Source organism: Clupea harengus, chromosome 4, assembly GCF_900700415.2.
Source record: "Clupea harengus chromosome 4, Ch_v2.0.2, whole genome shotgun sequence".
NCBI lineage: Eukaryota > Metazoa > Chordata > Actinopteri > Clupeiformes > Clupeidae > Clupea > Clupea harengus.
The window spans coordinates 31,169,093-31,182,497 of record NC_045155.1 but is presented as its reverse complement, the minus strand read 5'-3'; the positions used below and the strand labels follow the sequence as shown (position 1 = coordinate 31,182,497).

The 13,405-nt window shown below is 46.4% G+C and overlaps 2 protein-coding genes across 3 annotated transcripts in view; one reads left to right on the top strand and one right to left on the bottom strand.

Moving 5' to 3' along the window:
* wrap73 (WD repeat containing, antisense to TP73) overlaps positions 1-2,781 on the top strand; it is a 23,498-nt gene extending 20,717 nt beyond the window's left edge. The window contains exons 13-14 of the mRNA XM_031567045.2: positions 1,201-1,334; positions 1,411-2,781. Coding sequence (XP_031422905.1) covers positions 1,201-1,310 — 110 coding nt within the window. The 3' untranslated portion in view covers positions 1,311-1,334; positions 1,411-2,781. The remainder of the gene's footprint in view (positions 1-1,200; positions 1,335-1,410) is intronic.
* tprg1l (tumor protein p63 regulated 1-like) lies at positions 2,599-13,405 on the bottom strand. Of its 2 annotated transcripts, none has more exons than XM_012840924.3 (6): positions 12,963-13,405; positions 12,407-12,498; positions 11,871-11,921; positions 11,385-11,510; positions 6,208-6,361; positions 2,599-5,556 (listed from the first exon to the last, which is right to left on the bottom strand). In XM_012840924.3, the coding sequence occupies exons 1-6, from the start codon at positions 13,194-13,196 to the stop codon at positions 5,362-5,364; spliced, it is 852 nt and encodes a 283-aa protein (XP_012696378.1). In that variant the 5' UTR covers positions 13,197-13,405; the 3' UTR covers positions 2,599-5,361. The 2 variants fall into 2 exon arrangements, with proteins under 2 accessions (XP_012696378.1, XP_031422906.1); XM_031567046.2 differs by lacking the exon at positions 12,963-13,405 and adding an exon at positions 12,675-12,943.

The following is a 13,405-nucleotide window of genomic DNA, read 5'->3' as shown; positions in this document are numbered from 1 at the left end:
GCAGTAACGTTAACTCAAACGCCACGGAGACTGTTCTAACTTTGAATCGCTCTGTTGAGGCAAAGTGGCCATTGCAAAGGTGTTTGACTACAGACTGCTAACGTAGCAAATAATTCCTACTATTGCAGCCAGTCAACCGAACAGCCTTGCAGGTATAAAATAATCATGACGTCAGATGACGATTTTCAGTCTCGTTACCAAAAACAAGACCCAATACAGAGCAACCCTGAGCACTGACATGATAAGCGCTTTGGTGACAAGAAAGGTGAGCATGGCTGCAAAGGGGACTGTCTGTCACATGGAAGACTTCAGTGATGCTCTGTTCAAAAAGGCCAAGTCGCCAAGCTATGAGGCAAAGCAGTCAAGAGCATGTGCCACTGGAAGTAGCTAGATAGATACTTTAATAGGAGCTTTAAATATATATAAATATATATTCTTTAGAAGTGCTAAATGATGCAAAATGTAAAGATCTCTTTTCATTTATGGAATTCTTGTCAAGGAAATATGATTGTATTGTTTTCTTCGCCGCTGATTTATTATGTTGAATAACTGGATGATATGGCGGTGAGTGGGGAATTGACCGTATGCAAAGCCCCTGCCAAACTGAAACTCCCCTGGTACTCAAAAACTTAATTCAAGGTTGGCAGGTCTGACACACACATAAACTCTACCTGTCGTCCCCCGCAGGCTGTGTCCATGAGGACACCTGTCGAAAGTAAGAGATAGCCAACATACTCACTCGTTCTAGTTCAACATTCACTCCATTAAACAGCAGAACACACACACAAACACACACGCAGAACGAACACACACGCAGAGCACACACACAACGTGTGCTCCCCCATAGGCTGTGTCTCAGGGTATCTGTGGGAGGTGAGATATGCAGCACACACACACAGCTCTATTACAGGGGAAGAAACACAAGCATGTCAATCAAGGTACCTGACACACTCCTAAAAACACACACACACACACACACACACACACACAAATAGCGTCAGGCATGCAGTGAAGGTCACGCTTTAGATACAGTGTAAACTCAGGACATCTTCGCCAGTGAGACGACGTAGTAGTTTAACTTGCACTCTGTCTAGAGCAGGACCACAGCTAGCTTACTGGTTCAACGTGTGTGTGTGTGTGTGTGTGTGTGTGTGTGTGTGTGTGTGTGTGTGTGTGTGTGTGTGTGTGTGTGTGTGACAGGCTGTTTCCAGGTGTTGTCTCTGCTGTGGCACTGCAGTGGAGACTCTCTGATCCTGATTGGGAAGGACCAGCTGTGTCTGTGCTACATGGAGACAGAACAGCAGCCCTGAGCTGAACCAACACAGCAGCAGCAGCAGCAGCCACTCCTCCCCGTCTCTCCACAGCAGCAGCCCCGTCTCTCCACGGACCAGACATCTCCCCGTCTCTCCACAGCAGCAGCAGCCACTCCTCCCCGTCTCTCCACAGCAGCAGCCCCGTCTCTCCACGGACCAGACATCTCCCCGTCTCTCCACAGCAGCAGCAGCCCCGTCTCTCCTCCCGTCTCTCCACGGACCAGACATCTCCCCGTCTCTCCACAGCAGCAGCAGCCCCGTCTCTCCTCCCGTCTCTCCACGGACCAGACATCTCCCCGTCTCTTCACAGCAGCAGCCACTCCTCCCCGTCTCTCCACAGCAGCAGCCCCGTCTCTCCTCCCGTCTCTCCACGGACCAGACATCTCCCCGTCTCTCCACAGCAGCAGCCCCGTCTCTCCACGGACCAGACATCTCCCCGTCTCTCCACAGCAGCAGCCCCGTCTCTCCTCCGTCTCTCCACAGCAGCAGCCCCGTCTCTCCTCCCGTCTCTCCACGGACCAGACATCTCCCCGTCTCTCCACAGCAGCAGCCCCGTCTCTCCTCCGTCTCTCCACAGCAGCAGCCCCGTCTCTCCTCCCGTCTCTCCACGGACCAGACATCTCCCCGTCTCTCCACAGCAGCAGCCCCGTCTCTCCTCCCGTCTCTCCACGGACCAGATATCTCCCCGTCTCTCCACAGATCATTCACTGGTGATGATGTTTCTTGTCACCTCCCTCACTGGTGATGATGCTGTTTCCTGTCCCTCCCTCACTGGTGGTGATGCTGTTTCCTGTCCCTCCCTCACTGGTGGTGATGCTGTTTCCTGTCCCTCCCTCACTGGTGGTGATGCTGATGTTTTGGACTGAAGTACCCCCCCCCCCCCCACCCCCAACACCAGCATTGGTTCTGTGTTCCAGTGAGACCTGGCACTTCTGTGATTCAAACATTAGAATCTTATTGAACATTCCAGAGTGATCCCAAATGAAGCTCCTTCTACAACATTTCAGATGAAGGCACTGAACAAAGGATTTTCCATGATGTCTGTCCAAATATTTGATCTATTTATTTTTATGTGTTCACATAAGACCTCACCTCTGGGATCAAGTTTTATAGTTTCATATGATGATCCCTTTGTAAATAAGTGCAAAGATTTTTTAGAAAAAAAAGTTATTTTTGAATAAAGTTTGTAGTATATTATGAGGACTTAATAATCCATATTCTGCACACAGGTTGCAACAGTATACACAAGATTATACAAGTAAAGGATTTGACTGCCCACACTATGTTTAACACAATTTAGCAATTTTAATCCACTTACGTCACAGTTATTCTACAATAGAAGTCATAAGTCAACAATCGCAAATAAATTATAGCACAAACAGATCTTGGCCTGAACACGATGGCTAAGTTCATTTGTTAAAGCAAGTTGCAATTGTACACATAAAATGTCAAATCTAAATGTTCACAAGCTTGAAATAAAAGTGCTCAAGTGTATAGTGATCACATTGCACTACAGTGAAAGCATCTTCCCAAATCAAAACGGTCCGAAGGAGGAGAGAGATTTGAACTCCTCACACATTGGCATCATGCATCATGCAGAGCCGGCGGCATGCGAGACATGGATACGACACCTCACACCTTTTTTTCCCTCGGCAAACAGTTAGTGGGGTGGACGGTGCATTCCGTGAACAGGTTCCTGTAGCCTTGACAACGAGCAGCAGTGGCGTTTGGGCCGTCGCCACCACCGGGTGATGCATAGACATAGACATGAGAAGCAGGAAGTCTTCTCTTCTAGAACCCGTATACTAGTCAGGTGACCCATTCCACCTCTGATACAGTCAATCCTGAAACTGGCCTTGTGCTCAAATCATCATCATCATCATCATCATCATCAAAGACTGGAAGAGTGGAACGATGTCAGTGCACAGCTGAAGGGAAGCACTTAAAAGGTGAGTTTGGTGTTTTGTGCCCTGTGGAACGCCGCTCTAGATCAGCTGGAGAATGTTAGTGTGGGTATTAAACCCAGAGGCGTCACGTTCTATGACGTACCATTGCAAGTTTAATGCTGTAGCAGGTTTGATGCCCACACTAGGTTCTAAAAATCACAGCTCCCCCCCCCATTGGCCCAAGCAATGACTATGCTCTTAGTTAACAAGGGGTCAAGGGGTCATGGTTAAGCACCAATCAAACCCAAATGAGGCAGCTAGGGAAGCGGACAACACACTGAACTCCTCACATTCAAACACACACACACACACACACTGCCACTTCACACCCTTCAATAACAGTTTCTGGGCCAACAATGGGAAAAAAGTGACTAATTGGTTATTAAACCAAACCCATTAATACTTAGCTTCAAGCAGCTTCAAGTTGCAAAATAAACCTGGACACCAAGTCCTCAATGACAACATTTGCCATCAATGATGATAATAATAATAATAATAAAAAAAAAATGTACACACCTTGACTGATGTAATACTATGGTAAATCATACACCTGGGTAAGGATGACAAAGAAATAATAATAATAATAAAAAAACAACCTCACACTACCAAGGGTATCAATCTTCAGGCTTAAATACGAGGACGTGCACGGGGAGAGCTTTTTGAGTCCGGTAACAGACCAGATGAGAAGAAGAAATTCTCTACTGAAACATCCGTTTGCTTCCACAATCGGAACATATATTCGTTTTGTTAAGCGCCTCGTCATCAAGTTTCCCCAAACGCTTGCAAATGGAAACTGACCTCAGCCAGAGCCTAACACATTATCACTTCACCGTCACTAGACATCTCTGAGCCTGTGACGACCATGGCCACTTCCCCTGTTTGTCCTGATTTAACCCTGCGAATTAAAACACAGGCAGATGTCTTGACGTTGTTTGTGTACTTCTTGATCGTATCCTAGAGCCATGGCAGAGCATGAACAACACAAACATGGCCGCTTCTCAGAGGCAGAACAAGGGTCACATTTAACTTTGAACTCTCCGAGTCTTCCTTTCCCAGAAGAAAGGCACAGCCTTGGGTGAGATACTTCCCATAACCCCACAGCTGATTCAGGGCGCTTCCAAACGTGGACACAAACACACCAGTCATGGAACAGAAATGGCACTGTGGAAATCTCAGGCTGAGCTCAATGTGCTATTTATGGAGAAAAGCAAAAGGCCCAAGTGTTTATGCGCCAGCTGTTATTGGTTTGTAATGTCAAGAACTTTGTCCTACTGACATGCAGAACACACTGCCAGGTACTCAAACACAAAAACAAATGTACACACACACACACACACACACACACACACACACACGCATCAAAGAAAGAGTCTCACAGCTAACCCTCTCAAAAGTATCCACCAATCCCATGGCAACAGTGAAGGTTCCGGAATGGAATAGACCGAGTAAATGGGCCAGAAACAGCCGTGTCTGTAGCACTCGCTAGTAATGTGGACCGTGATTGGTCCTGTCCCTGAGCTACACTTTTCAGCGTAACAAAGCCACAGGCGGTGTGTGTGTGTGTGTGTGTGTGTGTGTGTCTAGAGATGTGTGTGTCTTCAGGGGCATTCCTAGGCTCTTTGGAAATCGGACAAAAGCAACACAAACACATGGCCTCATGGCAACTGAGTGTGTGAGTGAAAGGGCGCACATTCATGAAGCATCACACAGCAGTATTGCTGCTCTGGGAACAGATAGCCTGTCTCACCTTTTGACCTTTAACCTCTGACCTCACCATGTGCCACGAGAGGCGGACCTGATCCTGGAGCAGCAACCCGAGCCCCGAGATGCCCTGTCAACAAGCACCCTCCATCACGCACGACAAACAGCCAATCAGAGGAGGCAGCGCAGCAGGAAATGAAATTTGGCGCTAACAGATTGAACAAAGTAAACAACAACGGCAACTGAAACAAAACAAACAATCAAACCAACAAACAAACCAAAATGACAAACCAGAGGCCTTAAGAATAGGGCCAGGCCCAAACCAAGGCTCTGGGACCACAGGGGAAGAGGAGGAGGAGGAAGAGGAGGAGGAGGAGGAGGAAGTGGTCGGGGTGGGTCAGTCAGAATCCGATCTTGCCACGGGTCATGGAGTAGCCCAGCTTGGCCTCGTTGTTGATGAAGGACATGATGCCCAGGTAGGTCTCGATCAGCAGGGGGCGCTCCAGCAGCAGCACCCCGTTGGCCCGGCCCGGTATGGGGTGCTCCTTGTGGGCCCGCTTCACCGCCTGCACCAGCTGGGTCTTAAAGTTCTCCAGCTGATGACAGAGACAGGGACAGGGCAGACGTGAACCAAAGAGAGGGAGGGAGGCTGTGTGTGTGAGTGTGTGAGTGTGTGTGTGTGTGTGTGTGTGTGTGTGTGTGTGTGTGTGTGTGTGTGTGTGTGTGTGTGTGTGTGTGTGTGTGTGTCTGAGACAGGGAGACAGAGAGTCTGCCTGGCAGAGAGAGGCGACCTTGTCATATGTGTGTGTGTGTGTGTTCATGTGACAGAGAGACAGACAGCCTACCTGGCAAAGAGGGATCGACCTTGTTGTCTTTAGTGTGTATTTGTGTGTGTGTGTATTTGTGTGTGTATTTGTGTGTGTGTGTGTGTGTGTATTTGTGTGTGTGTTTGTGTGTGTGTGTGTGTGTGTGTTTGTGTGTGTGTGTGTGTGTGTATTTGTGTGTGTGTTTGTGTGTGTGTGTGTGTGTGTATTTGTGTGTGTATTTGTGTGTGTGTATTTGTGTGTGTATTTGTGTGTGTATTTGTGTTTGTGTGTGTATTTGTGTGTGTATTTGTGTGTGTGTATTTGTGTGTGTATTTCTGTGTGTGTGTGTGTGTGTGTGTATTTGTGTGTGTGTTTGTGTGTATTTGTGTGTGTATTTGTGTGTGTGTGTGTGTGTGTGTGTGTGAGAGACAGAAAAATGACCTGGCAGAGGGAGGCGACCTTCTCGTCTGCTGTTGCCATGGGGTGCTCGGTGAAGGTGGCGTAGGGCAGGTCAGTGGACCAGGGGTTCCACCGGTTCAGGAAGGAGGGCCGTGGGCGCTTATCCCACTGCACTCGCATGCCAAGGCCCTCTCTCCTACACACACACACACACACACACACACACACACACACACACACACACACACACACACACAGAGAGAGAGAGAGAGAGAGAGACACATAGTTCCTGGTTAATTACTGAGATAACCTTTCAGCCATCGCTAGTGATATTTCACTATTCAGACATGCGGTTATAGTGCCTGTCAAAAGTTTGGACACGCGCATGTTCCTATTGTTTATATGCAACAAACTAGGTAATTGAATGGTATGAAGATTTATTTTGATTTTCATCAAACTGTCACCTTAGGCAATGACAGTAGGTTTTGGAATACATAGCTATGTCACGTTCCACTCCACAGTGTTTCTGTTTACAGCAGGTTATGAGAACATGCCAACTCATTATATACCTGCAAGTTATTTGCCCTATACATCACGATTGAGTGCATTGATGCGTGAAAAACAATGAAAAACAGTTTGATGGTTGAGCATTGACACACGTTAATATATAAGGCATGTAAACATCTTGTTGAGTGTGAACCAAATTGATGGAACTGGAAATATTGCTATTCTGTTGTTGTAAGACATTAACTCCTTATGTTGTATCTGCAACTCATTTTGGATGTGTACTCCGTCTGTTTCACTGAGACCTGAACAAGTGGCTTGTGAACCCTTCCCCCCCCAGATAGGCTCCTTCCTGCTAAGACCCTTTGTGCCATAGTATCACCCCCTCCCCCCATAGGTGAACCCCTCACCCCCACTGTCTCCCCCTTCCTCTCACCTAAAGGGTGTGGTCATCCCCTCTCCTATTGTATTCTACCTGACTGAAATGTATAAATGCCTACACATTCTGCTATCAGGTAGGCCTTGCTCTGAGCACCAAGCTGAGAGGGGGTCTCCACGGCGAAAATAAACTCCAGAAACCTGACTTCAACTCTCCGGTCCCTTCTTCAACTTAAGCGTGCTTACAGAGATTCTATCATGGTCCTTCGAATGCCGGAGGAGATCTATATCTCCCCGAAACAGCAGAGAATCCGAGCCGACGCTTCATACATTGTGAACGGGACAGGTAAGCTATTTACGCTCATTCTATGTGCAGAATTGTTTTGACCAAAGTACATAAGGGTGTAGGCTGTGAACAAACGTTGGATAAATTACTTGAGGTCCAGCGCACATACTTCCAGTGTTGAATTTTTACAGGGTGAAAGACGTTTTCAAATTCGCAATATTAGCTAACCGAGCCATCGTGCCGGTGCAGGCATTTGCTTTTCAGAGCGAGGCGGTTTGATTCGATATCCGAGTAAACTGTAATAAATGCAATGGGTTGGGTTGAGGTGCGTGGTAAGGGTAATCTTGATTATAGCGTGGGGTTTTTAAAATTGCCGTCAAAGGCATTTAAACTCGTAGTTCAAGCTGGCCGCAGTTTAGAGAGCTCAGTTGAAAACTTTCTGCACATAGAATAGTCCCGTTCACTACAATTGACTCTATTGTTCATTAAAGGGACCAGGAAGAGTCAGTTTCTGAGGTTTGTTTCGGCGTGATGTGTGTTTGTCTGTTCTGTGTTTTATGTTCATTGTGTAAGCCTATGTGCGTCGATCTGTGTTGTCCTGTGTTCTTAAATGGGCATCTTTGACTATCAGTAGCGACTGCGCATGCTCAAACAGCACTATCTGGCCCATGGCTGAAATGATCAAACTTTAGCCAGTTAGCAGGAGTGAAGACTTATAAGATGGGCCTACATGATTTATTACTCCGAGATAAGATCATTGTATGTTGTGTTACAATTACGAGTAATTGTAAGCATATTAATGGAACAAAGTCTTCGTCCTGGGTGTATATGTTTAAGGTACATGGAAATAAGATGCCTTTTCGGAGAAACGTAAAAGAAATGATTCACATTAGCTGGGCCCACGATAGGTTGGGAAGCCCCTTTTAAATAAAAAGCATCCCAATGCTCGTTGTTCAAGTGACCAGCCGCTGTCTGATAGTCAAATCACACCATTGAATAGTGAGGAGGCAGACATCTGCTAACTCTTTGTGTTGTGTGTTGCATACGTGTGTAACCTAAATTAATTTACCTTGTCTTTGTTTCCCCTCGAGTCAGTCAATGCGTGTCCTGAGCGAACGAGTGCGTGTATTGCCTGGGCAGCCGTTGTATGAATGGACTTAACACGACTCAATTCCACTCACTGACTGAGTGAGAATATACCAGGACATACTTTTGACCACTGACTTTGTTTTGTTTATTGTCTGGTATGATTTAAGTCTGACAATGCCTTGCTTTACCCTGTATATACTTTTCAATGGTGATAGAATCCAAGCTATCATATAGGGGGAGTTGAAGGCTCTTTGTGACTTATCTACTGACAGTGCTTACACTATTGTATGTTAACCTTTTATTTTATTTTATCGAAGTTTGTGCCTTTTGTCTTTGTTTGTTCCACCCTTATCCCTGTAAGTTTGCCCAAGCCGTGTGCCTTGATTGTTGTCAAGTACTCTTGCACATTCCTGTTACCAAACACCCCCCCTCCCCCTCTCTCACAGTCAAATGCTTTAATGCTTGAATGTTCTCCCCCCCCCCCTCATACTGTGTTTGGTTTCTCATGTGAGATTTGATAAGTACCCGCAGCCAAGAATTCGGACCCTGAGATCACCCAACACTTCCCGTCTATTCAGAGGAGAAGATTACCCCTCCCCTGCCCAACAGGAGCAAGGGGAAACAGCATCAGCTGCCACCAACACACCGCATCTAACACCTCCCTGTCTCTGTGTGTCCTGGGGCTTTTTGGCCTCCTGGAGCGGTGGGCTCAGGCTGAGGTGATGGACTGTCCATCTTTCCCCAGAGATACACACACTCACCCTAAACTAAAGGAATATTGACAACCCTATGACCACAATGGACACCTGTACTCTTCAACCGGCCATCCACATGCTTGGTGTTCCTGATTCAGCACTTGTCATCGTAGAGACTACCCACCCAGAATACTCACATATATGGCAGAAGGACTCTGCATATGGGTTCTGGGTGTTTACATGATAATTCTTGTGTGGGCATAGAAATGCTCATATAGGGGACTGATGGAACTGCATATTGATGTTTTCCTGGCCTGATTTGTTGTTGCATGGTGGTTCTTGTGTGAGCATATAAATGCTCATATAGGGGACTGATGGAACTGCAAAATAGCTATTCTACTGTTGTTCTGTATCATTTGTATCTTTAACATATATTGATGTTTCCTGCTCTGATTGGCTGTTGCATGGTGGTTATTGTGTGAGCATATAAATGCTCATATAGGGGACTGATGGAACTGGAAATATTGCTATTCTGTTGTTGTAAGACATTAACTCCTTATGTTGTATCTGCAACTCATTTTGGATGTGTACTCCGTCTGTTTCACTGAGACCTGAACAAGTGGCTTGTGAACCCTTCCCCCCCCAGATAGGCTCCTTCCTGCTAAGACCCTTTGTGCCATAGTATCACCCCCTCCCCCCATAGGTGAACCCCTCACCCCCACTGTCTCCCCCTTCCTCTCACCTAAAGGGTGTGGTCATCCCCTCTCCTATTGTATTCTACCTGACTGAAATGTATAAATGCCTACACATTCTGCTATCAGGTAGGCCTTGCTCTGAGCACCAAGCTGAGAGGGGGTCTCCACGCTGAAAATAAACTCCAGAAACCTGACTTCAACTCTCCGGTCCCTTCTTCAACTTAAGCGTGCTTACAGAGATTCTATCAAAATCTATACACCAGTCTGTAGTTGTCTTGTCTTGAGAAATGAAGGCTATTCTTTGTGAGCTATAGCAAAGAAATTGAAGATTTCACTAATAGGAGTTTACTACTGGCTGCAGAGCTAAGCAGCACTGGGTCGAACAAGGACAGAAAAGGGGAGTTGAAGGCCAAAATGTACCAAGAGGACACACCTCGGGGTGTACCCCTCCACAACACACCTCAGGGCGTACCCCTCCACAACACACCTCAGGGCGTACCCCTCCACAAGAGGACACACCTCAGGGTGTACCCCTCCACAAGAGGACACACCTCAGGGTGTACCCCTCCACAACACACCTCAGGGTGTACCCCTCCACAACACACCTCAGGGTGTACCCCTCCACAAGAAGACACACCTCAGGGCGTACCCCTCCACAACACACCTCAGGGTGTCCAGCCTTCGCAACAGACACTGAACTAGTCCTCAGCTGACAGCAGAGCGCAACGACACACGTGATGGACCAGGGTCAACATCCACTGTTATGGACCGGGGTCAAGGGTCAACATCCACTGTGATGGACCAGAGTCAAGGGTCAACATCCACTGTGATGGACCAGGGTCAACATCCACTGTGATGGACCGGGGTCAAGGGTCAACATCCACTGTGATGGACCGGGGTCAAGGGTCAACTCCACTGTGATGGACCAGGGTCAAGGGTCAACATCCACTGTGATGGACCGGGGTCAACATCCACTCTCGCCAGGAGTGAATTTACTGCAATAAACTTCAGATCTACACATTCAGCCTCCTGACTTCTGTGTGGGAGTTACAGACTCACTGTTGTTGTTTTTTTGCAGATACTACAAAACCACTCCTGAAGGCTTCAAATACAGCAAAAGCGGCACTAAAGTGGCCCCTTAGAGTTAGACAGTGAATGACTGGACGCAAGTACAGATGAGTCAAAATTTGAAATTGTTGGCTCTAACAGAAGAACTTATGTAAGACGGATACCAGGAGAGAAACTGTTGTCAGACTGCCTCGCTCTCACAGTCAAGCATGGAGGTGGAAATGTTTGGGGTTGTTTTACATTCCATAATTTAACGCCACGCACTTCTGTCTGGACCACGGCTAACTAACAACCAACGTCACCATGCGACAACACAATGACCCGAAGCACACGTCCAAGCTCTGTACGCGTTATTTAGAGAGCAAACAGTCGGCTGGAGTGTTATCTCGTGTTTGGTCAAAATGAATCCTCATACTGGTAAATTACCTAAATTGCTATATTTTAACAGATAAAAACCCATATCGGTCGACCACTAATGTACACAGGGGGTGTTGAGGGTCTTACTTGTTGAGTGATTTGGGGGGGAACTCAAACTCTCCCACAGAGATGGTGTCCACCGCGTTGAGGGAGACTCGGATCACCTGCTGGCACAGTAGGTTGATGAAGTCATACTTGCACACCAGCAAAGACCTGCAGCAAAGACAGAGAAACAACACAGAGTGGGCGTAAACATGTATACAATACCCCTAACCCTGGACACAACTGTAAATAAAACTCTGATTAATGCATAAATAAAAGGTCAATGTCAGTTATTTAGCAAAAAAATTATATTATATATATATATATATATATTATATATAACAAATGAATCAATATTCCTTACATTGACAATTACACCTAACTAAAATGATGTCTGCTTTATTTCAGCACTTTCAAACTTGCTGTCTAATATGCAAAAGGGTACAATCCCATCCTATCCATCATCAACACATCACATTGATCTTCCTAACTTAACATGGAAGTTGAGTGAGTTTCCTGTCAGGACCTTACCTTTCAGTAATGAGCACCAGCCTCTCTCGCTCATTGTTCCAATGGTCAACTCTGCAGAGAAACAAATGGCCGTGCCAAATAATTGGATTAGAAATGTAATCATTTCCTATGTAGTGCTATTTGTCTGTTCAGCTTCCAGCATTTTCTAATTGATTAATTTGATCAAGTTTTCAGGGCATGCAAAGTATGCAATCGATTATTTGTCCTCATCCACAGTGCTTTGAATGGGTAGGCAATAGTTGTCCAGAAAAGGCCTGCCAGAAACAGGGTTTAAGGTTGTACTGAAAATGCACCAAAGCATAAACAAAAGGTATTAAGACAATTCCTTAACCTACTGTACCACTGCTCTGCAATAACAGCATAAATCATAGCCTCACTCAGTGTGTTGGGCAGTGACCATGAAGTTCAAAGAGGCCAGTGTTCTCCAACAACCATTTATTTCCACAAATGCCTTGTCATGAGCCACCAATACAAACAAAATGTCAAGCCAGGCCAAGTGAGAGGCTATCAGTATCAGTAGCTGAACCCTGACTCACTCTGCTAGCAACCACACACTGAGCACCTCCCCGTCTTCTGATGGCAAGGCCACCGTTCTGATGTCGTTCACCGCCATCTCAATAGTCCCTGGCTGGATAGGGAGATAGGGAGAGAGAAAGAGAGGGAGAGAGAAGGGGAGCGGTAGAGAAATGTATCATCAGCAGGCTGCGAGAAAATCTTCAGAGGGCCTGTCCATGGATATCAAGGGTTATCGTCAAATAATATAGAAAAGGTTGTTTACGTATGATACACTGATATCATACTCACACTAAGTTAACAGTTCTGTCAAGCTTAGTGCCTATTTCCAACTGTGTTGTCTCTAAAGGCTAGAGATTGTTTAGTCTGCAGCCTATAGGAATTAAATGGAGATCAACTAATGTGATATTAGCTCAATTACATGTTTTAACTATCAGGAGGATCAACTCCCTTCCTGTCGTGCTTCCGTTTTACAAGCCAGTCTGCAACCCTACAATTGGAGAGCATTTCAGTAGCTTGGACTATCGTTAGTCGTTATTGCTGGAGTGTGAAAATGCCATTCTCATCTGAAATACTCACCCTAAACACGAAATAATCTTTAACTTTCGCTTGCATCGTTGGGTTGGTAACATGGAAAGGCTTAAGTGTTTGCAAAGGGGAGCAGCAAGCCACGGCTGAACCGAACCCCCGGCTAGCTACGGCCCCTGGCGGCGTGAAGGCTACCTCCACCCCATCTTCAATCTCCCCCTCGACGGCGTGGAGCACCGCAGCACCGGGGCTACCCGGGTCCACGGAGTCATTCAGCTGAAGCATCTATTTCACTATAACCTCAGCGGATCCTTGGTTGATTTTTTTGCAATACGAAAAAAGATAAAGCGTTGGCTACTGCGTTACAGTACTCGAAGTAGTAACATCACGGTTGGAGACAAGGCTCGGCGGTCACGTTGTTAAAAGGATGTTGATGTTATTTTCTATCGTCTGTGTGATGGGAGGGAGCTACTGGTATCACTTCCCCAATTCAT